The sequence below is a fragment of the Hemicordylus capensis genome, chromosome 2 (genome assembly GCF_027244095.1).
Source record: "Hemicordylus capensis ecotype Gifberg chromosome 2, rHemCap1.1.pri, whole genome shotgun sequence".
NCBI classification, from domain to species: Eukaryota; Metazoa; Chordata; class Lepidosauria; order Squamata; family Cordylidae; genus Hemicordylus; species Hemicordylus capensis.
This window is the reverse complement of record NC_069658.1, coordinates 102,607,650-102,633,715: the sequence shown is the minus strand read 5'-3', so window position 1 is coordinate 102,633,715 and position 26,066 is coordinate 102,607,650. Positions and strand designations below refer to the sequence as shown.

At 43.2% G+C, this 26,066-nt stretch overlaps 1 protein-coding gene across 15 annotated transcripts in view; it reads right to left on the bottom strand.

The window, feature by feature from the left end:
- PRUNE2 (prune homolog 2 with BCH domain) overlaps positions 1-26,066 on the bottom strand; it is a 279,200-nt gene that overhangs the window by 16,287 nt on the left and 236,847 nt on the right. For 14 of the 15 annotated variants that reach the window (XR_008315441.1, XR_008315442.1, XM_053292147.1 and 11 more), the window contains 6 exons: positions 24,212-24,412; positions 8,620-8,796; positions 5,716-5,818; positions 4,200-4,331; positions 3,860-3,946; positions 2,159-2,257 (listed from right to left, as the gene is read on the bottom strand). Coding sequence is in view for 13 of the 15 variants with exons in the window: in XM_053292147.1 (XP_053148122.1) it covers positions 2,159-2,257; positions 3,860-3,946; positions 4,200-4,331; positions 5,716-5,818; positions 8,620-8,796; positions 24,212-24,412 (799 nt within the window). In the remaining 2 variants the exon portion in view is untranslated. The remainder of the gene's footprint in view (positions 1-2,158; positions 2,258-3,859; positions 3,947-4,199; positions 4,332-5,715; positions 5,819-8,619; positions 8,797-24,211; positions 24,413-26,066) is intronic. The other variant, XM_053292136.1, reaches the window with a different exon arrangement.

Below are 26,066 nucleotides of genomic sequence, written 5' to 3'. Positions count from 1 at the left end.
GATGAATGCTTCCCAGAACCTGCAAGGAAGATCTGCAAGCAGAAACAGGCTTTTTCATGCAAATGTAGATGCACTTCTAAATGTACCTTTGCATCTACATAATGATTCTCATCTGAATCCAGGGCATAGCAAGGTTGGAGTGGGCCCTGGAACAAAAAGTGGAGATGGACCCCTGTACCCTCTTGCTTTCTTCAAAGAGGCACAAGGAGGAGAGCAAAGAGCAAGTTGTCAACCAGCTGGTCCCGCCTCCCTCATGGGTCCAGGGACATTTGTCCCTGCTACTCCTTGTTCAGTTGTAGCTATGCCTCGATCTGAATCCTATTCAGTGAGCTGAATGCTTTGTTTGACATATAAATGAGGTGCACATCTGCATCCAAGGCCACAATGTGCAGAGCCTGAACTGGGGTGGGAACATGAGAATCAGTCCGAGAAGTTAAGAGTCTGGCTAATTTTGAATTATTGTTTTTTTCAATATGTAGTTGTACAGCTTCCTTTCTTAAAACATGGCCCAAATAAGATTAATGAAATAATTCTCATTTTTAAAAACAGTGGTCTTGTTCCGAGGCCTGAAATTGAAAAATATGTTTATTTTAATTCTCTCTATTCTATTTTAGTAATGGACAGCTGAATCCTCAAAGTTGGAGGCACCAGAAGTCCTACTGAAAAGACTAAAGTTTGTGTACTCAAGTAGCTTGAAAACTGTATACAATCCTAAATTCCACATATTCAAGATTCGTAACTAGAGGTGCACCTCGGTAATTTTTGTGCCTGGACCTAAAGGCCTTTGGAAGCCCGCCCTCCCCTGCAAATTAAGCATTATCATGCACCGCTGGGCAACCACACCACCTGAGACAGTCTAAAGAGGATTTGAGGGGCCCTGGACTTTGGCCTTGAAGTCCAGGGGTAAGAGCACCTCTGTTTGAAACAGTGACTCCAACAAGCAAGTTCTCAAGTAAATTAATGATTACAGATGAATGACACGATTGTCAACCCAGTTCAGGTAAAATAGTAGGCTGTAAGTCAAAGCAGTCCCATATACATCAGTGGGAATTATCCATTTTAAGTAAAGCTTAAAGAATGTCATTCTAATAACTTCTTCAAACAGTTCTTCCCACTTTCATGAGTCATAAAATATATCAGTTAACATCCTAACAAAGTGCATGTGTAAACAGGGCATGCAGAAGCACCCCTTGTACAATTCCCCCTGTCCTCCCGCACTTGTGCTGTTGTGCAAGAGGTCTAAATGTCCAGAGCACGCTCTGCACTCTGGAAGTGCTTTGTAAGATCAGAAACATATTGTGGAGGACTAGCGATGTGCTTCCAACCTTACTAAGTACTTTTGGAGTGTGAGCCGATTCTGAGCCCTCTTGCACAACGGTGTGGGTGCAGGAGGACAGGGGGAGTTGTCCAGGAGATGCTGCTGCCTGCCCACATGCCCTATTTACTTGTGCACTTTGATGGTCAGGATGTCAGGCACTGTTTCGGAAGAACCAAATAAAATGCAAATTTTAAATCTTGCTCTTATTAAACACAACATTAATTACTGGTGGTCCTCGTTATTCACAGGGGGTTCCGTTCCTGCCAATTTCTGTGGATAATGAAACTGCAAATAAAGAGACCTTAACCCTATGGGGATTGGGGGTTAGGTTCCTTGAGTTTAAAAAACCAACTAAAAATCAGGGAGGGGGCAGAAATAAGGGTAGAAAAGCACAGTATATTGTTCTCCAGGTCTCCAGGAATAAACCCCCCCCATCCCATTATATTTCATTAAGATAAAAAAAGAGCTACAAAATGGTTCTGCACTTCAAAATGGTGGACAGAAATGACATCAGAAATCATTTCCAGCCACTCAGGAACTGCGGATAGGCAAAAATTGCCTATATTTTATGTTGCAGATAAAGAAACTGTGTCTCTAAGACCCATCCATGGATACATGAGACTGCAATCCGCGAAAACACGGATAACAGGGTCTCCTGTATTCCAGTGGGTGCAGCCTAAGTCCTCAGGATTCTGCACATAACCCTTTTTGTTTTCATTTACATTCAGAATCTTGAGTATTAAGGCTATAAGAACCAGAAATAATTAAATATAGCGATCTAGTTTGGAAAGACAAACCCAAATGTGCCTCAGCATTACTATTTGAATTTTTTTTACTTACTTGACAATACTTTCTGGGACATTTACATATTCCATTGGAATTAGTTCACTGAGCTCTGCCAACGTGCTGACATATTGTATCTTACTGCTGAATTTTGAACTGAAACACAAAAGTACCATAATTAATTAATTAAGGATAAAATATGTTTAAATATACAAGTTTATGGATATTATTATACAGTAGTTTTTAAATTTTATTCAATAACAAGGCATGGAAACAAGCAAGGTGCTTTTTTCACAGGTCAGCTTCCCTGTGGATGATCTTAGATATATAATAACGCAGCATTTATATACTGCTTTTTCAGTGTTTCAAGTACTTCACAGATTACAGTATGTCAGTAGTCCTATGAACCTTGTAAGATGGTTAGTATTACTATTCCCATATTGCAGAAAGAGGTAGCATTGGTCATGGGAAGAGGACTGAAACTAAAAAGCAGTGAGTTGCTTAAGGCAACCTATTATGTTTAAGGCTGCAGTGACATTTAGACAGAGGGTGGCTTCACATATAATGTAGCAAGGAAGGTTGCATTGAGCAGCCAGAGCCCCGGGAAAGTGCACTGCACTGAAAGTGTTGCAATGGGAATGCCAACATTGGGCATGTTGTCCAAACCACCAGTGTCAGCACATTCTATTCTACTTGTGGTTCTGAATTTGACATCTATAACTTACTTCAAATCTATGTAACAGGTGTCGGTTTCGGAACTGCAAGTAGGCTAGAACATGCCAGCCTTGACGAGTTTTGCACAATACGCCCAATGCCAGCATACCTGTCCTGATACCATTAGTCAGGTGTGCACACATCCCTGGAATTTTGGCAGCTTCTGGCATTCTTACTTGCCATGTTACATGTGAAGCCACCCAGAGACTGCTGGGCCCAGGGGTTCCCAAACTGTGGTAGTCCAAATGTTGCTGAACTACGATTTCCATCATCCCAAGCCACACTAAATTGTAGCTAGAGATGATGGGAGTTGTAGTTCAGCAATATCCGGACTACCACAGGTTGGGAACCCCTGGCTTATCTCAAAGCTTTTTGACAATATGTATGAATGTATGTATGTATGTATGTATGTATGTATGTATGTATGTATGTATGAATTTAAAATATTTATACCCTGCCCCTCCAGTACACTACTGTTCAAGGCAGCTCACAACATTAATAAAACAGATACAATGTAAAACATGAGACTAATAAAATTAAACAAGTGAAGTTAAACAACTTAAAAGTTCAGGTTAAAACAAAAATTAAGATTAATTTTTTTTTAAGTTTCAAATTAAAAGTTATAAGCTAAAAACAGAACTATAAAAACTGAAGGAAAAAAAGTAATATAAAAGAAGAAGAAAAGATATTAAAAAATCTGCTGCTACCAGATATAAGCAGCAGATAAAACATTAAAAAGCCTCTTCTAAAAATGTGTTTTTGGGTGTTTCTTAAAACACTGAGGGAGGCCACATGGTGAAGCTCTTCGGGAAGGGCATTCCAAAGCCTAGGGGCCACAACCAAACCCTACACTACAGAAATCTCATTCTGCATTTTATTTTTACTAAGATTTTGTGTGAAGAAATGATTTGGTGAATTCATACTTCACAGCTTTCCCAGTCCCTTGTCCACTTTCTTTTTCTCCACAGCAAAAAAATTCTCCATAGAAGCACCTCTGGCCATGGACAGGTTTGACACTTCAGTGAGTTCTTAACTGTTAATTACCTTATAAAAGGTCGAGTCACTGCTAGAATAGTCCTGATGAACCAAGAGGGGTGAACAATGATAAAGGATTTCAAATTCTTCCGTAACCTATGTTTTAAAAGAAACATATTTAAGCCATATGTTGCCCAAGGAAAACATCCACATGTGCATCCACAGCCATGCATAGAATTCAGCCTTTGATACACCACCACTAATATAAGTTTTCTAGTATCTGGAAGTGTGTCATGTCAACAGCTGAATGATGCATATATTAATAAGTCTAGGAGGAAATGCAGTTAAATTTAAAATAACATGGAAGTCATGAAAGATAACGGACAAAAAAATAAGCAGCAGTCCACACCTCCTGTCAATCATCTGGTAACATCTTTTCATCCACCCCAGTCCTGGCATCTTTCTCCTCGGTGTCGCTCCATTCAAGTAGACAATCATATAGTCTTCAGCAACCATCAGTTCCAATGTGCTTATTACATATCTGAGCCAGCAAGAGAAAGAAAAGAGTGAGTGCAGCACACTTCCTACCTGTACCATGCATTTGAGGGGCCTATACCCAGGTTCACCTTTAAAATGAACACAGGTACAGACATCTACACAAATACAGCTATGAGTATATAGAAAACTGTAAATTTTATACAACATAATGAAGTTATTCACATGACACTAACTGCCTGGGGTAACCCAGGCAGCTAGTGTCATCCGGAGCACCGGGAACCCTCCAGTCCTGGCTGCTCCAGACCTGGGTAGCGATTCATTCTACCTCAGTAGCTGACTGTGTAAGCAATCGCCCCAGGTAGCTGGACTCCTGACTAGCCCACAGCCATTTTAGACAGTGAGTTGCAGGGAGGGAGCAACCACACAGAGTGGAGCTGAGTGCAGCTGCTCCACTGCTCGTGCACTGCAATCTGGTCCCTGGAGGACCCAGCGGAGCTTCCCCCCTCCCACCAGTACTCTGCTGCTCACCGCCCAGGGCTCGTGTGGACATGCAAGCAGCAGGGTTTCGAGGAATTTGCTGCTCATCTGCAGAGAGGCAGGTAGGAGCCTGTCTCTGCGTATGCCCTCCTGACACCCCAATCTGTCATATGCACAGTCTTAGTGTCTGTACAATATAAAGGCTATAATCTATATTGAATATGGCCATCCCCAAAGTAACTAATGACCTATTTCCTGTTTGTGGTGAACCAGTCTGCCATGCAGAGGATTTAGCAAAGCCAAGGAGGGTTTGTGTAAGCAGAACACCACTTCTACTTGTGCAAAGCTGGGTTTTTAAATCTGACTTCCCTCTTCATTGGCAGCCCCATGCCAAGTATGACACTATTCCTGAGAGTTCCCCAACCCACAGGATAGACTTTTTGGTAGCTACAGGATGCAGAATGGGGCTAAAAAGCCTCAAGGTTCCCTGGATCCAAACCATGGGCTTGATGTGTGTGCTACCATCCATGTGGCAGATTGTGTGAATAGGCCCTTGGAAATGCTAGCATTTAATAGGAGAAAATTACCTTTATGAAACAAATAAATCAAATACAAATATCCTAAAAAGCTACAAGAAACCAAAAGATCTGGCCTTGGCTTTGACTGATTTTGGATTGAAATAGCACAGAATTATGTTAAACCTTGGAGAACAATCACAGCAGGAGGTGAACCTAATATGCCCTAACTTTTTCTTTCCATGTGAAAACAAATTATATCTGTTTCACCGAGTGGATTATATTTCAAAGGAGCATATTCCCGAGGCATTCAGGTCACCTTCTCTCTACCCTTTTAAATTCCTAACTTATCTCTTAATTAAACATTGGTTATCAATCACTACACTAGGTATTAACCCCAAAGATCAGACCACATTGTTCAACCCCATCACTCACAGAAAAAGGTTTTCCATGACATAGTTGTAGTCAGCTCGGCTGCTGTCTGGTAGGAAACACGCAGCAAACACAATGATGGCATTTAGACCATCGCCATAGTATCCTGTGGAGCAAACAAAAATGCATTGGTGTTGCACAAAAGACTGTCAACAGAACAAAGTCAAGAACAGAATTGGGCAGGCCTTACATATACTAAACATAAAGAGAAAGCGGGTGCAGCATGGTGGCTACAAGACTGTGCTATGAATCAAGACTTCCCAAGGTTGAATCTTATTTCGATCATTAACTTACCAGGTGGAGCCAGGCAATCCACTCTCTCTCAACCTCAGCTGCAATATGGTGTTAATAATTCTTATCTTACAGGTTGTTGTAAGGATTATATGAAAGTGTAAAGTGTTTTTCTTGCTCATTAATTAATTATATTTTGGCAACTACCCAATCTAGTAGCCCTGGGTTTTCAACTGGTTTTCATAGTCAAAACACTCATACAATTGCTATGTATTATTACATACAAAGCTTTAGATAGATTTTATATCTCTTTAAGAGACAACAGGAAGTGCACCAGATTTCCATGAGCTCAGATGAGGTATCCTGGTTTTCATTGCTCTTGAGAACCTTGTTTGCAGGTTTCAAAAAAGCACAAAAATCTACATTGCTTTCAGTACCGTGAGTTTGCAATGAAATTCTGCAGAGAGTTTTAAATGAGATTAAACCATGGATTCAAAGTGCCATATTCTTGGATTAAACCATGGTTACTGGATTAAACCATGGCTCAAAGTGCCATATTCTTCAGAAATGTGAACAGAATGTTGCCTTGGCACTCAACATAAAAAACTGACCATACAGAAAACTCCTATTGTTTAACCAGGGTTGCAGATCCTCCACTTAGCATTTGAGGAGTTCCCTCCTCATTTTATTAACTGCCACCCCACCCCCGCCAAACCTAATAACCTAATCCCCCAAACCAGGGGCGTAACTATAATAGAGCAAGGGGAGACAGTTGTTTGGGGGCCCACTGCCTTAGGGGAGCCCCCCAGATGACTGACTCCCCCAGCTGCGCACCCGCCTGGGCTTCCTTCAGTTGTATTCATCCTCCAAAACTGATGTTAAGATCTGGAGCTACCATAACAGCATGTCTTTCTCTAGTACCATTAAATGACTTGTATCATCCACAGTTTACAAAACCTTAAAAAAATAATTTAGGATGATCTATTGTGGCACATAGGGGGGAGAGAGAGAGAGCGAGCGAGAGAGAGAGATTCAGCCTCATTTAAGATTTCTTTATTTCATGAGCTGAGCTTCAGTGAGGGGGGTCCATTTTAAAATCTTGTCTCTGGGCCCACTCCAACCTTGCTACGGCCCTGCCCAAAACATATTCCTCTCTCCTCCATAAGTGCCTTTTCTCTCCCCTGAAACATGTGAGGAAAACTCCTCAGGATTTCCCCCTATCTACACCCTACCTTTGACCAGAGTACCTGCTGTAGGCTATCCTATATCAACTTTCCAGCTTTGCAACAGTAAGCCTCTTCAGATAGAGGAAGAAATAACTGGGCCTTCCTATAATTCTCTAAAAATTGCCAGCCTGGGAAATCCTTGCACTAGTAAAATCTGAAATGCTTGCATGACAGGGACTGTTAATCGGTATTTAACTTTTAGGAAACATCACCTCTTTTTAATTTTAGTGGGCTCACGTGCAAGGGCTATTACACAAAGGAATAACATAATCTTCCAAAGAGTAATAAGGAGGAAACATTCTAAGTTCATTATATATTGAAGGTTTAACAGGAATGCCTAAAAGAAATTATAAATAAACATGGCATTAAAAAAGAATCAGAAGAACAGATGGATTATTCTAAGGGATTAAGCTGATTTAAAAAAGAAGTCTTCTTTAAAATCTGTGAAAGGCTTTCTCTGCTTATAGAAATGAGAAAATCTCCAGAGACTTGCAATGCAGCTGTTGTCATATGCTGCTGTCATAGGTCATTCCTGCTAATTTGCTTTGAGCTGCCATAGCCTATATGCTTTGGCAGATGCATTTCTACAGTTATACAGGCCCTCTTTAATGGCTACAATTTGTAATCCCAAATAAAGCCAAATAATTATGTGCAATGTGGCATTTCTTTAGCTGCATATAGCAGAAAGCAGTTCTGAAGATCTACTGGAAAAAATTTTTCATGTTGTCTGTTATGATCATTAATTCAATGCTGAAATCAGAGTTGCCAGGGCTTCAAGCCTGTCTGGAACCTGTTCTCTCTATTCCAAGATATATGGCAACTGGTTATGGTTACCCATATGATGCTATACTCAAGAAGATGTTTGTTTCTCATGTTCCAGGACTGAGCTTTAGCACTAGAAAGAGATCCAGTGCTAGGCCTTAATACCAACCCTCCTGTCCCACTCCTCCCCCACTCCCTTTGTCAACTTTCCAACTGCTTGATGCACAAGATGGGAGTGAAGGGTATCTAATATTTAATGAATATGAGTTCATTTTTCCTTGTTTATAAATGAAAAAAAAAAGATTTTGTGAATAAGGACACAAGAAGAACAAAAAAAGTTGCTCAAATTGCCAGAGTAAGGTTGACTTCTTTTACTGGCAGAGTACAGAAAAACTTGAGTAGCAACTAACTGTTCGTGTGATGTGCACATACTACATAGTTCCCCTCCACACTGTGCATTCCTGGTCTGTAAAATAGAACATTTCATTCACAGAACAGAATTAATAAATCACTGAACTGTACATTTTGAATGGCAAACATATTGGGCAGCATCCTAACTTAATAATGACTAAGTCCAACTGAAATGAATTGGTCTTGTTAGTCATGACTAAATTGTCTCATTGATTTTAATGATGGATAGTCACGACTAATTAATCTGGATAACATAAATTTAGAATTGTTGTCCTACCTCCATGAGATATGACTCTTTTATAAGGTTCAATAGCTTTCATGTCAATCCTCTGCTCCTGTTCTCCAATGACAACTGTTCTCCATAATCTGTTGTCCTCTCGTTCTTCCTCAGCAGTATATTCTGGGATTGAGTCAGATTCCTCCTGGGAAGCATCTTTAATGGGTGGCTGCTCTTCTGGATGGAGAAACAAACAAACAAACAAACAAAGCAGGTATTGCTCACATCTGCGGAATCAGAACCACTCAAATATGTTCTCAAGTTAACACTACTTTTGAACTACCCTTCCTAAATTAAAATCAGAAGATGGCCCTGTAAATCATAAAGACAGCCAGACCTACACTCTCCTCTTTCTATGATTCTGCTATACAGTAATAGTTTGCAGCTGCAGCAGGCACTGATTAACATTTGGAAGTATTAGAAGGATAACATAGGAAATCTCTTAACAGCTGGTTTCAGCAGTGAATACATCATTATAGGAGAAAAGGTAGGAGGCTGGCCCATAATGAAATCCATAATTCCAACCCACAGATTCCCCCCACCCCCAGTCTTAGACAAATCATGTCTGTTTGTAACCTTCCATTAAAAGTAGCTAAGGGGGCCTTTGGAAAAGAAAGGAACTGAGCTGCCTCTGCATTCAAGCAAAGACTGAAAGGCTAAGCAATTAAGCAATCCACGTTGTATCATAAGGCTATGTGGCTAAGAATCGCCTACTACTTTCCCCCAACCACTTCTGTGGCACTTATTGTTTTTGTTATGCACTACCTTGTCCAAATGCTCGCTGTGGACACACTTCCTGATTACTTTATACATCCTGCCTCTGCTAGTGTACCTAAGTTCACAACGCGTGCTTTAAAAAAAAATGTATAAAATAGTTGTACTACAGTGTGAGTGTGAGAAGGTTTTGCTAGAAAAGAGCTGAGACTGACAACAAATCCCTACAATGCACAATTATTTTAATATTAATTTTCGTAGCCGTGCCTCTGTGGGGATGCATCCCGGCAACACAGCGGATTGGCTGGGCAGCGGAGGTGCCGGATTGGATGGGCAGAGGTTGGCCGTGTAGGGAAGTGGCCGCTTAGGGAGGAAAGGAAAAGAAGGAAAGCAGGCAAGCGGAGAGGAGAACTGAACGGACTGGGGCAGAAGGGGGGGGAAGCTGCGGGGAGAGAAAGCGGTGGAGCCTGGCTGGGCAGAGACAAATGGCTGGCCGCTTCAGAAGATGCTCGCTAGAGGGAGGGCCATGCAGGAAGGAGCCGGCTGAACGCTTGGCAGCCGACACTGGGGACTGGAGGAAGGCGGAGGCAGCAACAGCCAGCGGGGGAAACACAAGCAGGCTAAAAAGCATGTGGGGGGGGGAGCATGAATGAGAGAGCGAAAAAGAGAGAAAGAAAGAGGGGGAAACGGAGGAGGAAGCAAGCTGGGGCAGAAGCCTTGGGGGGAGAGTGGACTGGGGCAAAAGGCTGGGGGAGGGGACTGGGGCAGAAGATGGGGGGAGTGTACTGCGGAGGCAAGCAGCGGGCCATGGAGCTGGCGGGCCTGGCCTGGTGACTGGTGGTGGCCGCAGACTCTAGTGAGCGAGAGAGGCGCGTGGGGGGAGAGACAGAGTGAGCGAGAGAGGCGCGTGGGGGGAGAGACAGAGCGAGCGAGAGAGGCGCGTGGGGGAGAGACAGAGCGAGCGAGAGAGGTGCGGGGGGAGAGACAGCGAGCGAGAGAGGCGTGGGGGAAGGGGAGACAGAGCGAGTGAGAGAGGCGCGGGGGAGAGAGACAGCGCGAGCGAGAGAGGCGTGGGGGAGAGACAGCGCGAGCGAGAGAGGCGTGGGGGGAGAGACAGCGCGAGCGAGAGAGGCGCGGGGGAGAGACAGCACGAGCGAGAGAGGCGCGGTGGGGAGAGACAGCGTGAGAGAGAGAGGTGCGGGGAGAGACAGCGCGAGAGAGAGAAGTGGGGGGGGGGGGGAGAGACAGCGTGAGCAAGAGAGGCGCGGGGGGGAGAGCCAGAGCCAGTGAGAGAGGCGCAGGCGGGGGAGAGCCAGAGCCAGCGAGAGAGGCAGTGTGGGGGGGGGCAGACACAGAGCGAACGAGAGAGGCGGTGTGTGGGGGGGGTCAGAGTGAGCAAGAGAGCTGTTGTGGGGGGGGACAGAGCGAGTGAGAGGGCTGTGGGAGGACCAGCCAAACAAATTCTCCCAACTAACCCCAAAAAGGAAGTGAACTACCGCACAGATGCTCTGTGCGGGTTCAGCTAGTTCTTTTTATTCCGAGCAAACAGCAGTACAAAACTGAAGAATAGTGTAATGGCATTTTCAGTATGAATACCAGCTTTTCACAGAACACTTAACAGCACTATTAAAGTGGGAAACAAGAAGTCAATCATGAAAACAAAACAGGAAGAAATGACTATAACTAAACTCAGAAAACCATTCTATTGCTGAGGCAGAAATAGAAAAAAGAAACCAATGTCTGGATGTAGACTAATAACAACTGAATGACAAAAATTGCCTAGGAGAATTGTCTTTTCTAGAGGTTTTTCATTTATTCAAGAAACTTCTAGAAAGGAGGTTGTTGTGGATGTTCATGAAGATTTTCATTCTAGAGTCTCTTTGGAATGTCTTGATGTTTCTGCATTCATGCCCAATACTTCCTTAATCATATAATTTGGAGAAAGTACTAAAGGTAAGGCAGTCAAGTCCATTTTGACTCCTGGTGCCCACAGAGCCCTCTGGTTTTCTTTGGTAGAATACAGGAGGGTAGAATAAAGAAAGCAATTTCATTGCCTCCTCCTGTGCAGTATGAGATGATGCTTGCATCTTCCTATATCACTGCTGCCTGATATAGTACCAGCAGGGATTCAAACCGGCAACCTTTTGCTTGTTAGTCAAGCACTTCCCCACTGTACCACTTAAGGTGACTGGGGAGAAAGGGCTGCATACTATTAAATTCATACTGAAAGTCATTGAGATCTTTTTTGGGTAGACATTGATTTAACCTTGGTAGGTCAGTTGCAGTGTCAAGCAAGAGAGCTAAAACTTCCAGTAAACTGTATTAGGCATCTGACAGCTAATACAGTGATTAGAGTGTACTGGATTTGAACCAGTGACTGCTTCTTGGTACTTTCCAGATTACACCCTAAAACAGTGTCACCATGTGTCTGTTAAGTGTGCTTCTGTACTGCCTGTGTTTCAACATCGCAGTCCCTCCACTGTCAGTAAGGTGCAGTTCACATTTCTGATGCCTTCTTTTGGGTTTTATCTTTGCATTACTGTAGCACAACATAAGGATGTGCACAAACCAGTTCAGCACTCCTTTTCTAGAGTGCAGGACTGGTTCGAAAGTCTGGTGTTTGAGCCAGATCAGAGGCAGGGGGTCCTTTAAGGGGCAGGGAGGGTGCCCTTACTTGCTCCACTGCTTTCCCCCCTTTGGCGTTCTCCCCAAAAGCATTGGTGCGGGGCTGCAGTGTACCTCCTTGCAGCCCTGGTGAATGTGACCACGCAAATGGCCGATGCATGTGTATGCTGTGTGCACGCACGTTGGCCATTTGCGTGGTGACATTCACCGGGGCTGCAAGGAGGTACACTGCAGTCCCACACCAAAGCTTTTGGGGAGAGCGACTGTGGGGGGAAAGGGGCGGGGCAGGTAAGGGAACCCTCCCTATCCCTTAAAGGACCTCCCCCCACCTCCCGGGAGGGCACAGACTAGTTTGTGCACATCCCTAATACAAAGTTGTAAAAAAATAGCTGTATTTTCCCATAGTAGGATGGTTTGCGCAAGCTAAAAAAGACTGCTCCCCCTACTGGTGGCTTTTCACAACAATCTTTATTTACAGTTTCAAGACGATCCTGCCAAGCCGAAGTAAACTACCACTGAATAATGGATAATCTGGAAAGTGAATGTCTGGGCTGAAACATCATCTGTACTGAAAAAGTTTTCTTGTGTTGGTCTGGACATCGGGAAGTAAATATTTGTTGTGAACCACCTAGATGTGTTAGGAATGAGTGGCATACAAATAAAATAAACAGATCACCAATAAAATAAACAAACAGACCACCAATGCACTGTTGTAGAGAAATCCTTTTTGGCAGCAGTTTGGCCTGGCCTCCTTCTCCTTCTGGGTCAGTTGATAGATTTGATTTATAACTTGGATTACTAGTTCATAATTCATAGAAAATAACAAAGATGGACACTAATAATTTTGAGCCTAAAGCAGAGTGTTGCATTTGGATTGTCGTTAGATGAAAGCTATGAAATCTAGACTCTGACAGTAGCCACTGCCAAGTGGCTTGCACGTTGGGACATATGGCACAAAACACAGCTATCCTTATTAAACATCTGGCAATCTAGTCGTTCGCAGATAAGACATAAAACAGATAAGGTTGGTTCTACATATGGTAGTGATTGGAAAGGAGGGGGATTCAAGATTTTCAACATTGTTGCTAAGATGCAGGATAAAGAAGTCTCTTGTGTTTACAGCAAACATTAACTCCGGTGACAACTAGTTTCAAATACATCTTGGAGCCAATCTATACTTGCAGTGGAGGCATAGAATCAGTGGCGTAACTATAATAGGACAAGGGGAGACAGTTGTCTGGGGGCCCACTGCCTTAGGGGAGCCCCCCAGATGACTGACTCCCCCAGCTGTGCTTCCCCCAGGCTTCCTTCAGTTGTATTCATCCTCCGAAACTGATGTGAGTGTTAAGACTTGGAGCCACCAGAACAGCATGTCTTTCTCTAGCACCATTATATACAATTTTACTATGCTTTTTGTTACCACTATTCAGCCTCATTTAAGATTTCTTTACTTCATGAGCTGAGCTTCTGTGAGGGGTCCATTTTAAAATCTGGTCTCTGGGCCCACTCCAACCTTGCTACGCCCCTGCATAGAGTGCAGCTCTTGGTGGCAGTATCACTTCATATTGCTGGTGGGGAATTGTAAATTTTGATGCTTTTCCACATACAGTTCACCTCTGCAGATGGAAAGTAAAGTGTTAGGGAGAAGGCTAGCTGCAGAACACTACTCACTGAGGCACTTCACATGATTGCTTCACACGATCGTCACGGAGCCGAAGGGGACTGCAGGGATCGGGGACCGCACACACCCCGGAAGTCCCAGGATGAGGCAGCCTGGAGAGACCTCCGAGCCCAGGAGGCTGCTTGCAGCCTCCCAGCCGGGGATCTACTCATGTGTCACTGCACACTGCGGTGACACACAAGCACAGAAATGAGGTTAACGGAGCGCTCGCTCCATTAACCTCATTTAGGGGGAGGGCATTATAGGCAGGCTAGCCACCTTGGGAGCACTGGGCTTGCCTGCGAGCCCAGTGGTTCCCTTGAGCACTGGAAAGCGGCTAAGATCCCTTGGCCCACTTCCCAGTGATTGTGGGAATAGCCTCACTGACATGCTAGCTTTCCACAGGCAGGAAATTTTTATGCAAAAGTATTCGTCACGGTGTATCTTCAAATCCTGAATAACACCTTCCCTATACAAAGAAGGGCTGCTCCTCTTTTCCAGCTTCCATCCTTCACCAGCTATCCTCCCTGCTTTGATTCCAGACTTTCACTGGAAAAATCAGCCTTAATCCGAGTTGGGAGAAGTGATAGACATGGGGAGCATTAAGGAGCCTCTTCTTGACTGAAAATCATTATGCCCTTTGCAAAGCAGAAGTAACAGCCAGGTTTTGAGGACGCAACCTGGAGTTTAGCTTAGGAGCTGCATCCCAGAAGATGAAAAACCCACCTCTCTTTTGTCCATCCTTACATCCTAATTACTTTTTATACTTGGGTACCGAAAGTAGCCATACATTCTCTCCCGCTGAGTTAGTAGGAATACGCTCCCCTCATCATTTCCACTATCTGAAGACCGCAGAAAGGATGGGTGGAACAGCATCCATCTAACAAACGTCCAAATTGCCTGTACTGTGGCCTGACCTCCAGACTCTTCTAATAGTGATTCCTTTGATAATATGCTAGGTTCATTTGCACAGATCTCAAGGTCCTTGTAACCACTATAGTCTGGGGGGAAGCTCTCTGTAGCTCTCTCTGCAGTCCCCGAGTCGGACAAGCTGATTAGCTGCCTGTAACTTACTTCCTGTTATCTAAACCCTGCTCCCATCCTGCTACTGGTGACTCTGTCAGTTCCCCTCAGCCCCCTCCTAGTGCAGCCCCTATGGCATGAAACAAGGGAGATATTATATTGCCAAACTCCACAGTATGTCGACTTCCATGACTGGAACTCCACATGTTTCTTCTTCAAAAACAACTTTCAAGGTCATCAGTCTGGATTGGGACTGGGATGCAGATGAATGGGGGTTCAATCCTTTGTCCCTGTGGCAATTCCAAGTCACAAATTTCCCACCAAAGCTAGTATTTTCAACACAAGCACAGCAGCTTGAGGGGAGCCATTCAAACCAGGAATGGCATGGGGGGAAAGGGCTTTAAAAGTCCTCTCCGCACATTTGTGATACCCTATGGATGCTCATTGTGAGAAAAATTCTAAACATAGATGTCCATGTAATAGGTAGTTTAGCCCAGAGAAGGGCCTCATAGCACTTTCTCAATGTCCTTAACAATGCTAAGAAACTCAAGGCCATTGAAGTATTAAATGTGAACAAATGTAATACTTTAACACACAATAAAAGTGTGAACAAAACCCTAATGGTCACACAATAAAAGTGTGAACAAAACCCTAATGGTCCTTAATCAGCCTAGATCTACCTGCAAAATTGTTGTTTCAACTCTTGTTCTGTAGTTATTCAGCAATTATTTGCAAAATACAAATGCTTATATCTACATCAAATATATTATCATTGTCTATTTATCTACAGTAAAATCTATACTTCACACATTGACAACCATATGTGGATAATGAAAAGTTGCAAAGATCAGATCACTTGCATCATTAGGACAGGGGACATAAACAACAGAGACATATTATTATGCTGAGCTTGTGCATGAAGAGCTTTATCCTCTCTAGCAAGGAAAATTCAGGGCTCTGCAGTGCGTGCGGAATACTAGGATGTCTAAGGCAACTCCAGCTGATTGTGTAAAGCAAGGAGTAGTTTGCAGAATGACTGAGGAGGGGAGATAGAATCAAAATCTGTATAAGTGCATCTGAAAAGGTTTCAGAAGTTGCAGCTTTTTTCCACCCTTGCCAATTCTTTTTTTTCTATACAACAGTTAAAAGCAGAGGAGCTCTGTCCTCCTGTGCATCTGGAGAGTGGGACTCAGAGCTTCACCCTGTCACAAAGACCTTCACTTCAGGCCCATAAACTAGCCTTTCTAGCAAAGCATATGGTTGCAAGCAAAATATCTATTCCCAAGGAAACTTCAGAAAATATATTCGTATCTACCACAGAATAGGGACCTTCTGACCTAGAGACAGGGCCTATCATTTTACAGATGACCCCTGCAAAGTATATGTGGCCTGGACAAGAGGTAGACTGCAACATCAGGCTGCTGCCACTGAGTACAACCAAGGGGGAAGGGAATGTACATGAACTAGCCTACTATGTGGCAACTGAGAAGAGGTTCATCTCATGTAGTACAAAGTTACTACTGCCAAGAGGCTTCCAGTGTTCATAATAAATCAGCCTGGTGGCCATCCTCTTAAACAATTGCTTAGCATCTCCTGGCCCAGCTGTGGGTCAGCGATGGTGTTTCACTGGATGGACCACAAAGATGGATGGACCATAGATGGATGGACCACAGAGATGGATAGTCTCTTTCATAAAAGAGTTTCATAAAATTAGCTCCTTAAAAATGGGTTACTTAGGACTCGAAGTAGTAACTTTTGCTTAAAGAAGCTGGCCGACATCCAAACTAATCCAGCACTTGTGCTGCTAATCATTAGGATAATTAGGAAGAGGATTGAAAATAAAAATGCTAATAATATAATGCCCCTATATAAATCTATGGTGTGGCCATATTTGGAGTACTGCATGCAATTCTGGTCACCATATCTTAAGAAAGACATTGTAGAACTGGGAAACATGCAGAAGAGGGCAACAAAGATGTTCAGGGGCCTGGAGCACCTTCCTTATGAGGTAAGGCTACAGCATTTGGAGCTTTTTAGTTTGGAAAAGAGGCAACTATGGAGAGACATGGTAGAGGTTTATAAAATTATGCATGGAATGGAAAGAATTGACAGAGAGAAATTTTTCTCCCTCTCTCACAACACTAGAACCAGGGGTTATCCCATGAAACTGGAGGCCAGGAAATTTAGGACCAGAAAAGGAAATACGTTTTTCACAATGTAATTTTGCGACTTGAGGCTGGCCTAATAAGAGTAGAGGCCGAGGCCTGGAGGTGTGTATTTAATTTCTGGTGTAAAATTGTGTTTTTTCCTAAAGGCCTGGCCTCCTTCGTGCTGGAAGATAGTTTTAAATCTACTTGGGAAAATCGCATATATGATATGCTAGGCAATTTTTATCTCTCAGCACAGCTGTTAAGATCTTTGGGTCCTGATAATGCTAAGAGGTTTATTAAGCAGCGTATAGCAGATGTTGAAAAACAGAGTGACCTTGCATAAATTTCTGCAGGTAACTTCTTAGGTAGTTTTACAAATTATCCAAAACCTGCACAATCTATATATTTAATTCTCTTGGGATGATGCGTGCCCAGGATTTGGCGGCGGAACTCTCGTGACATGCTGCGAGAGTTTGGGACTGAGGGAAACGTTGGTTGGGGGTTGGAGTAGCCCGGTGGAGGAGGCCGAGGGGGTGCTGCTCCAGCGGCGGGGGTGGCTAGCGAGGGGCAGCGAGAGGAGAAGAGGCGGCGGGCGGCTGAGCTGCGCCACCAAGAGGAGCCCGGCTGGGCGGGCGGCAGGCTCCCGAAAATGGCTGGGCGAAGGCTGGTGCAGCAACTGGGCTGTTGTGGTGGGCATGGGGGCTGGGAGGGGGGAGAGCAGTGGAGGAGGCGGGGGCCCTGGCAAAGGAGGTGGCCAGCGGGTGAAAATGACTGGGAATAGATTGATTTAGCTACCAAGTCCCAGAGAAGAGCCTTCTCCCTTGTACAATGTAATGCATTACCATCAGCAGTAGTAGAGGGCACGTATAAGAAAATTCCTATTAACAATCGTATTTGTCCTTGTGGCCAAGGTGTAGAAACGGTTACTCATGTCTTGTTATATTGTTTATTCTATAAGGATATTTGTTCTGAACTGATTGCCCCTCTTTTATTGAATATCCCTGGTAGGATGGGTATGTTTCATTTCTGTTAGCAGACTGTAGTGAATGAATGTGGCTAAATTAGTGAATGAATGTGGCTAAACACTGAATGTGGCTAAATTTTGTGCAGCAGCAGTCAAGATTAGATCTAAATTGTTTGAATAAATGGTATTAGAATGATTGGTTCACTAATCCCCCCCCTTTTCTGTATTTTGCTAAACGAGTTGTTTTGTCTTGCTTTTGTTATGGGTTATTGACTGTAATAAAGATTTATTCATACTTTTTTCACACAATACATAATTTATGGAATTCTCTGCCAAAGAACGTGGTGATGGCCACTAACTTGGATGGCTTTAAAAGGGGCTCAGACAAATTCATGGAGGATAGGTCTATCAATACTAGTCTGGTGGCTGGCTAAGCCTACCTCCAGCAGGCAAGATGCCTCTAAATACTAGTTGCAGGGGAGCAACAGCAGGAGAGAGGCCATGCCCTCACTTCTTGCCTGTGGGCTTCTCAGTGGCATCTGGTGGATCTCTGTGGGAAACAGGATGCTGGACTAGATCGGTCTTAGGCTTTATCCAGCAGTGGTTCTTTTGTTCTTAATGTGGAGCTAGTCCTAGAAAGAGGGGTGATTTTTATCAAACTCCCCTTCCTTCTGAAGTCCAATTGATTAAAAAAAAAAAACATGTCCCTGAGGGCTGCATGATCCTCAGGGTCATATTTTCACACATTGCCAACCATATGTGATTCAACTTCCTCTGAAGGTGAGACACAGTTAGATCCAGAGAAAAGGGGAGATAAATGAAAGTCACATATCTCCAGGAACACATGTGTCATGTTGCTGCTGCAACCTTTTGTTAGTCAGGGTGCCAGCCTCTAATTAAGTGTGTGTACGCGCACATACACATCTGTATGAATTACAATGGGAGGTTTTCAGCCCTGCTTGTTAAAGCTCCTTTTAAAAATAATTCTAACAGATCATGCATTTTACAACTTTTAAGACTATTCTAGAAAAGAGTTGGTGCATTCAAAATGCATTGGAAACATTTTAAGTCAGCATATATTGCACAAAATATACATATTAAATATAAAGGTTGCTCTACATAAGTATTTATATGAAAACGATATGTAAATATTTATATTCCACTTTTCAACCAACTTACCAAAGTGGTTTACATAGACAGATATAAATAAATAAAATGGCTCCCTGTCCTCAAAGGGCTCACAATTTAAAAAAGAAACATAAGATAGGCACCCGCAACAGCCACTGGAGGGACGCTGTGCTTGGGATGGATAGGGCCAGTTGCTCTCCCCCTGCTAAATAAAGAGAATCACCACTATAAAAAGGTGCCTCTTTTTGCTCAGTTAGCAGGGGACAATTATCACAGCTGCTTTTGTAGACACCTGGCTTTCAGGCATCTCTGAGGCATCTGTTTGCTCACTGTCAAAAGACAGGATGCTGAGCTAGGTGAACCTTTGATCTGAGTCAGCATGGAATGTTTACACTGTTATTAACTAGACTAAGTAACTCTTACAGCCATTTAGCTAATGAGTTTTGATATTCTATTAAGCTGTAAGAAATAGTATAACAAGGAGCTCTCTTTTTCTGCTTCAGTATGCCCCATATTATAATGGTTTTAAAATCCTGCTTTACCTTGCAATGAATTAATGTCTTTATTAGTTGCTCACTGCTTTGAAATATTTCTCCTTCAAAACAGGTCCTTTGCAGTTCAATAATACTAACTGACATTTTACCTTGAATTGCTGCTTTCAAACATTCTATAAATATACTAAAAAAAGAAAGTTAAAATTAATTCTTTTTTAATTAGCCAGTTACAAGAAAGTCAATTGATTGGCTGAATCAGATCCTCCCAATACTTTAAGCCACAGTTTGGAGGACTGAGAATGAGTGACAGGATTGAGTGCTGACTCCTCCCCTCTCACAATCTATATATTTATTTCTCCTAGGTGTACCCATTGCTAATCCCATGTGTGGCAGCTATCGTGAGAGTTCACGAGCAGCTGCCGATTAGAAACGGGACAGGGGAGAAAATAGGGATGCAGCCATTGGTGGGACGGCTGCTGGGAGTAGGCGGCAGTGGGCCAGCCTGGCCACCAGGAATTGCCAGCGGTGCGCTGGCCCGGCCGCCGGGAATTGGCGGGTGGGCAAAGAAGCTGGCTGCTCCCGCCAGCAGCTAGCTGGCCAGCCGGCCAGCTGGAAGGAGCAGGCGGTGGCGGGCTGCCCCAGGCGCCAGGTGCAGGCAGCGGCGGGCCAGGCTGGCTACCAGGAGCAACAGGCTGGCCTGGCCACGGGGAATTGGAGGGCGGGAGGAGGTGGTGGGCCGGCCTTCCAGCCCGCCAGTCAGAAACTGCGCGGGGGTGGGGGAGAAGCAGGGTGGTGGTGGGCGGGAGAAGTGGGCTGGTGGTGGCACAGATGTTCTGCGCCCGGCCCAGCTAGTCTCTATATATAATTCTCTAAGGCATACCAGTCGCAAATCCCATGTTTGGCAGCTCTCGCAACAGTTTGCGAGCAGAAGTACTGTGGTGATTGAGTAGTGGGGATTCCATATGTAGATAGGGAGGAGGAGCCTATGATGGTTAAGGTCAGTTGGAATGCAACTGTTACTGGTCAGAAGATGCTTTTGATTGTAGAGGGGAGGAATCTATATATATTTATATATAAAAGGATAGTGGCCAGGAGTCTGATAAGAGAGGGGTCATGAGAGAAAAAAGAGTCCCCTCAGGAGAAGGAGGCTGCCACTGTAAGAATTAGATGAGGAAACAAGATGAACAAGATCTGTTAACTCAGGAAAAGAGAGAGAGAAAGAAGGGAGGGGAAGAAAGACAGAGGGGAAGAGTGAGTGGAGGAGAGAGAAAGAGAGAAAAAGAAGGGAGGGGAAGAGAGATAGAAGGAAGGGCAAGGGACGGGCCTGAGCCTGTCAGCGGCCTGAGGGGAACAAGCGGCCATGGTGGCACCTATTGGCAGCAAGGAAGGGCCCAGTCAACCCCTGCTGCTGTTTGGGGCTACCAAGGCCATTGGCAGAGGGAGGCAGGCAGGCAAGGGACAGGCCTGGGCCTATCAGCAGCCTGAGGGGAGTGAGCAGCCATGGCGGTGGCAGCAGCGAGGAAGGGCCTGGTCAACCACTGCTGCTGCTGCTCCTGTGGGCAGGAGCGGGGCTCAGGTGAGGGTGGGGAGGTCTCTGGGGACAGCGGGCTACAGATTGGCCAATAGACGCCAGCAAAGGTGCAGCTGCGACCAAGAGGGGTGAGGGGTTGGAGTAAAGGGATGGAGGAGTGACCAAGAGGGGTGAGGGGGATGGAAGCAATGGGATGGTGGAGCAGGAGTGTGCTCAGGTGAGGGTGGAGAGATCTCTGAGGTAAGGGGGGCTGTGACACAGGATTAGGGGAGCAATCAAGTACTAGCGCGCAGATGCTCTGTGTGGGTTAAGCTAGTATTTCCTGGTTTCACTAACTGACCAGATTGAGATTCCAAAGTAGGATTGCAAACCATGATTTAATACTGGTTTGCATTCCTGGTTTGGAGTGCTTGCTCAAACCATTGTATGCCAGTTTGGACAAAAGGCAAATTATGGTTTGATTAAAGTGGGAAGTGTTCTATGTGCACAATAGGAAGTGGGAAGGAGTACTTGAGCCCACTGTTTGCTCACTATCCTCCATACCAAGATTTGGAGCATGGGGGACATGATTGCAGTCACTGAGGCTATTCTCATGACCATGCAAAACCGGGCTATGGGAGCCTAGTCCAGTTTTGCCTGGTCGTGTGCTGCAATGGGAGCCACACAGCTCCCGGCAGCAAGCCTCCCCAAATGCCCTTCCCCTTAAATGAGGTTAGTGGAGTGAGCACTCTGCTAACCCCATTTATCAGTTCATATGTTGCTGTGGCGTGGCTCCATGCCACGGCAACTCACAAGGAGACACCCGACCAGGAGGCTACAACAAACCTCCCAGCATCGGGGGGCTTCCCAGAATACCCCACTTGTGAGGGGCATTCTGTGACTTCCGGGGGTCAGGAGGCCCCTGATCCCTGCTGCACCAACTGGCTCCGTGACGGAGCTGGTAATCGTATGGGTGGCCTCTCTGCTCATCTGCAGGGAGAGCGTGCCAAGCTCTCTCTCCCTGCAGAACCCTCTCTTGTGGAGAGCCTTACTGCGCCATAGTTATGAGAGAAAGAGTAAACAATTCACTGCACTTATATTCTATTAGATTACATTGTACCCATCTGGAGAAGTATTGAATATATAAAAGGCAGGCTAGAATTCAACAAAACACTTAGGCATATGCATGGCTTCAAACATGTACCCACTGATTTTTGCAGGAATAACTGTAAACTGGGTTAGATCTAAATGGGAAAGAAAAATTTATTCTGTCCTCCTGTCTGTAGCATGCTGGACAAAAACAAAGTAAAATCAACCCTGAGCAATCTGGGGGTGTTTTCATTATAAATAAAAGTTTTCAGTCTTGCCTGAGGCTAATATCTTAGAGATATTGTTGCTATCAACAGTTAAATACATCTTAAACTTAAACGTGTGTGACTCTGACCAGTATGTTACATTTATCAATTGCAGGACCACTGTTTTGCATAATTTGCATGTCAGATACATACAGAAACAGGCTGTGTCATATTGAACTTTTGAACCGCTTCACAATCAGCCTGTGTGTACTCACAATGAAAAGCCAGTCCTGCACATAGCATTGTTGGTGCTGGTCTTTAAGCAAATAATTTAGCTTTTAAATGAACTGAAGGAATAATTCAGCATAAAGCAGCTAGGCTGATTAGGATTTCAGTATGATGTGAGCTATTAAATCCCTGTTGCTAGTAGAAAGTCTGCCATGAACCTTTCAGGTAACAAGTTGTTGTGTCTGTACAATAATGGAGTTTAAACTAGTTGATGTGTGGAAATGTATTTGAATTGTAAAAATATCATTATTCTCAGAGTGATTTGCTTTTGGTAATCCTTGCAGAAAAGATAAAATATGTGTGATATTGTAGGAAATGGGAGCTTAATATCAATTATCAATATATATTCAGCAAGCATACAGCAAACATAGTTAGAAGTAGACCTTCATAAGCTTTAAGTATAACTTGTTATCTTAAGAGAACTTGACTGTGGGGAATGAGGAACTAAGATGGACATTTATTAGATAAATTTCAGCAAAATCTGCTAGTGCAGGGTTTCTTAACCTTGGGCCCCCAGATGTTGTTGGACTACAACTCCCATCAGACTCAGCCACAAATGTCTGGAGATGATGGGAGTTGTAGTCCAACAACATCTGGGGGGCCAAGGTTAAGAAACCCTGTGCTAACGTATTAGTGGCCATAAGTGCTTAACTGCCAGACCGAAAAGTTGAGGGTGCCAAAAGGGTATGTTTCATTAATACTGAGAAGAGGTTTATTAGGAAAAGTTGATATGGGCGAATTGTAATTTTGGGTCAGGATATCTGAACTGTAAAATAGCTTATCGTAACATAAGAAATCATGTATGTCTAAACATGGATTTTGTTTCCTTCAAGGAAAAGGAGTTTCTGAAAGAGGGTGAAGTATAAAAAGTATAGGTTATTGTAAACAAGCTATTGGCTGAAGGTCAACCCACCCCAGGCACACTGTCTGTCTGAATTATGTTTGTGATTGCTGTTTTTGGATTGAAGTTGTTTGTCTAATCTAAATCTGCAGACTGCTGTTTTGAAGTTGGTGAGATACAACTAAACTTTTATTTTGGATCTGTGTTCATTTATCAGGCAGTGAGCAACCAACCTGGACAAAACTTCTCCCAACAGCCAAGCTTGCCAGGTGAGGCTGAGAGAGAAAGTTAATTAAATAAAATATAAAGGAGTTAAATTATCCTACAAAATGTATGAAACATCAAACAACTTGTTCTTGATGCTGATGTTTGCAAACTGTAACAATTGGGGCTGTCATCGATAGTTGATTAAATTTACATGTGATTAAGAACAACAGTTCCAAAGCAAAAAGCATTTTTAAACAATGGTGTGTGCGCTTGACATAGGCATCATGTTAAAAGAGGCATGGGAGAGAAACACTGTGTGAGAGAGAAGGGACAGCTCTTCAAAGGCAGTACTTGCCATCTATTTTTAAATAATATTTTCCCCCTAAACATCTGCTGTCCACTGAATTAGGGGCATCTTCTATTTGATCACATTTTAATTGATTGATTTAACTGATGAATCTATCAACATTGCAGTCCTAGTATCAATATAAATATCTAATAATATTTACTAGAGTGAAAGCTTTGTATATTATGCTGAAATGCCTTCATTTCCATAATGCTGACTGTTGAGCTGTCAACAGCTGGACTCCTAGAATAAAAAGTGCCTTTCTAGCACTAAACCCATTTAAAAATAACATGGACAATACATACTTTATTGCTGTTCTATTTGATCTTCCCATTTTAATTCATTACCATGTCCAGCATATTCAAAAGAATCTGCTTCATCCGGAGTATCAAGATCATCTACATTGATGTCAATTTCATCTGGAGTGTCCAAGTTATCATCAGAAAGGATGGATCCTTCACTCTGGTCCAAAGAGAGATTGATATTTGGAGCTGTAAGCTTTATCCTTCTGGGATGGGAGTCGTTAAGATCTAGAGAATTGGGAGGCTCTAAATAAGTGTGAAGATAAAATATTTTCTGTTTTAGATTTAAAAGCTTTTACACTGAATAGCATCTATTTCTGTACAAGCAGTATTGAAACCAGGCTATCATATTTAATCTAAATTCTGAAAAGTATTTTACCAAATGCTATATAATTAATCTAAAAAAGGATTTATCCAAATATCCAAGGACTTAAAATGCACAGTACATCCAAAAACTGTGCACAGTACATCCAAATGCACAGTACATCCAAAAATTATAGAAATAAATTTTAAATTTCTATAATTTTCTAAAATTATACGTAAAATATGTTTTTAAAAAATCGATAGTGTTGTAGCAAACACATTATATTTATGATTCACATATGGATTCTAGTTTCTTTATCCAGAAATATTTGGAACACTGAATAAGCATTTATCTGTGTTGAAGCAATATTGGAAATACTGTTCAGTTTTACATCCATGGAGGTAGTGTTGTCTGTTATGGTGGATAAAAAGATATAAATGGGAACTGCTGCTTCTGCTCAAATGTGAAATCCACATCAAGACTGTAACTTAAACTTCAGGCATTTTCATGTGAAGTTTCTATGTGAATACTGTTATTTGGGAAGGTCTTCTGTAAAAGCTCCAGTGAAATGAATGATGGTCTTGTGCACCATACTCTTGCACAGCTTCTATTCATTTCAATGAGGCTTGCAAAAGATGCTTTTCCAGTATTGTGCCCTTTGTGTTTTTCCAAACCACTGAAACCTGACCAGATGAAAAAAGGACAAATGGGAGACATTTTGTATCTTGCATATTTTGTAATTGTGTGTCAAATTGGTGATTTGATCATCACCTTTTTTCAGAAAACATGTGGAGAAAGTGATGCTATCAGACTACCATAAAGTCCACATACTGTTGCATGCTACCCCAAAGCAAAAAAATAGTTTTGCATAAGCAAGGAACAATCATTTTCTTTTGACAATACCCGTCATTTGTCTAAATTGCATGAATGTAATGTGGAAGTATCAGTGCTTTAAATGGCTTTAGCAAATCTTGATGCATGCACTAGAAGTCGAATACAGGTGGCGCTCCTTATTTGCGGGGGTTCCATTGCCTATAGCCACAAATACTGAAACTGCGAATAAGGAAACCACGCCCTTATGGGAATCCAGGGGTTAGGTTCCTTAGGCGAAACAAGTGCTCACAAAGTAGAAATAAAGGGAATAAAGCATAGTACCTTGCTCTCGAGGCCTCCAGTTCTACAGCAGTGCCCCCACCAACCCACAAATCCTCACTTTTGTAACAACTATAGGTTTAAAAACAAAACAAAACTACAAAATGGCTTCATGTTGTAAAATGGTGGATGGAAATTACATCAGAAGTCATTTTAGGCCACCTGGGAACCACAGATAGGCGAATTTTGCCTATTTTTAAAATAGCAGATAAAGAAACTGGGTCTCTAAGGCCCAACTGCAGATATGCAAAACCATGACCCGCAAGACCACAGACAGCAAGGGCCACCTGTTTTGTCTTTATTTTCTTGATCAAAATTAGGACAGAGCAGTATAAAGATTATATTATACAACATGGCCAACATCCTAACAAAGCATTGGTGATGCAGTGTTGCATTCCAGACTAAGGTTACACTGGCACATGTGGAGGGGGAGGGGGAAATGAT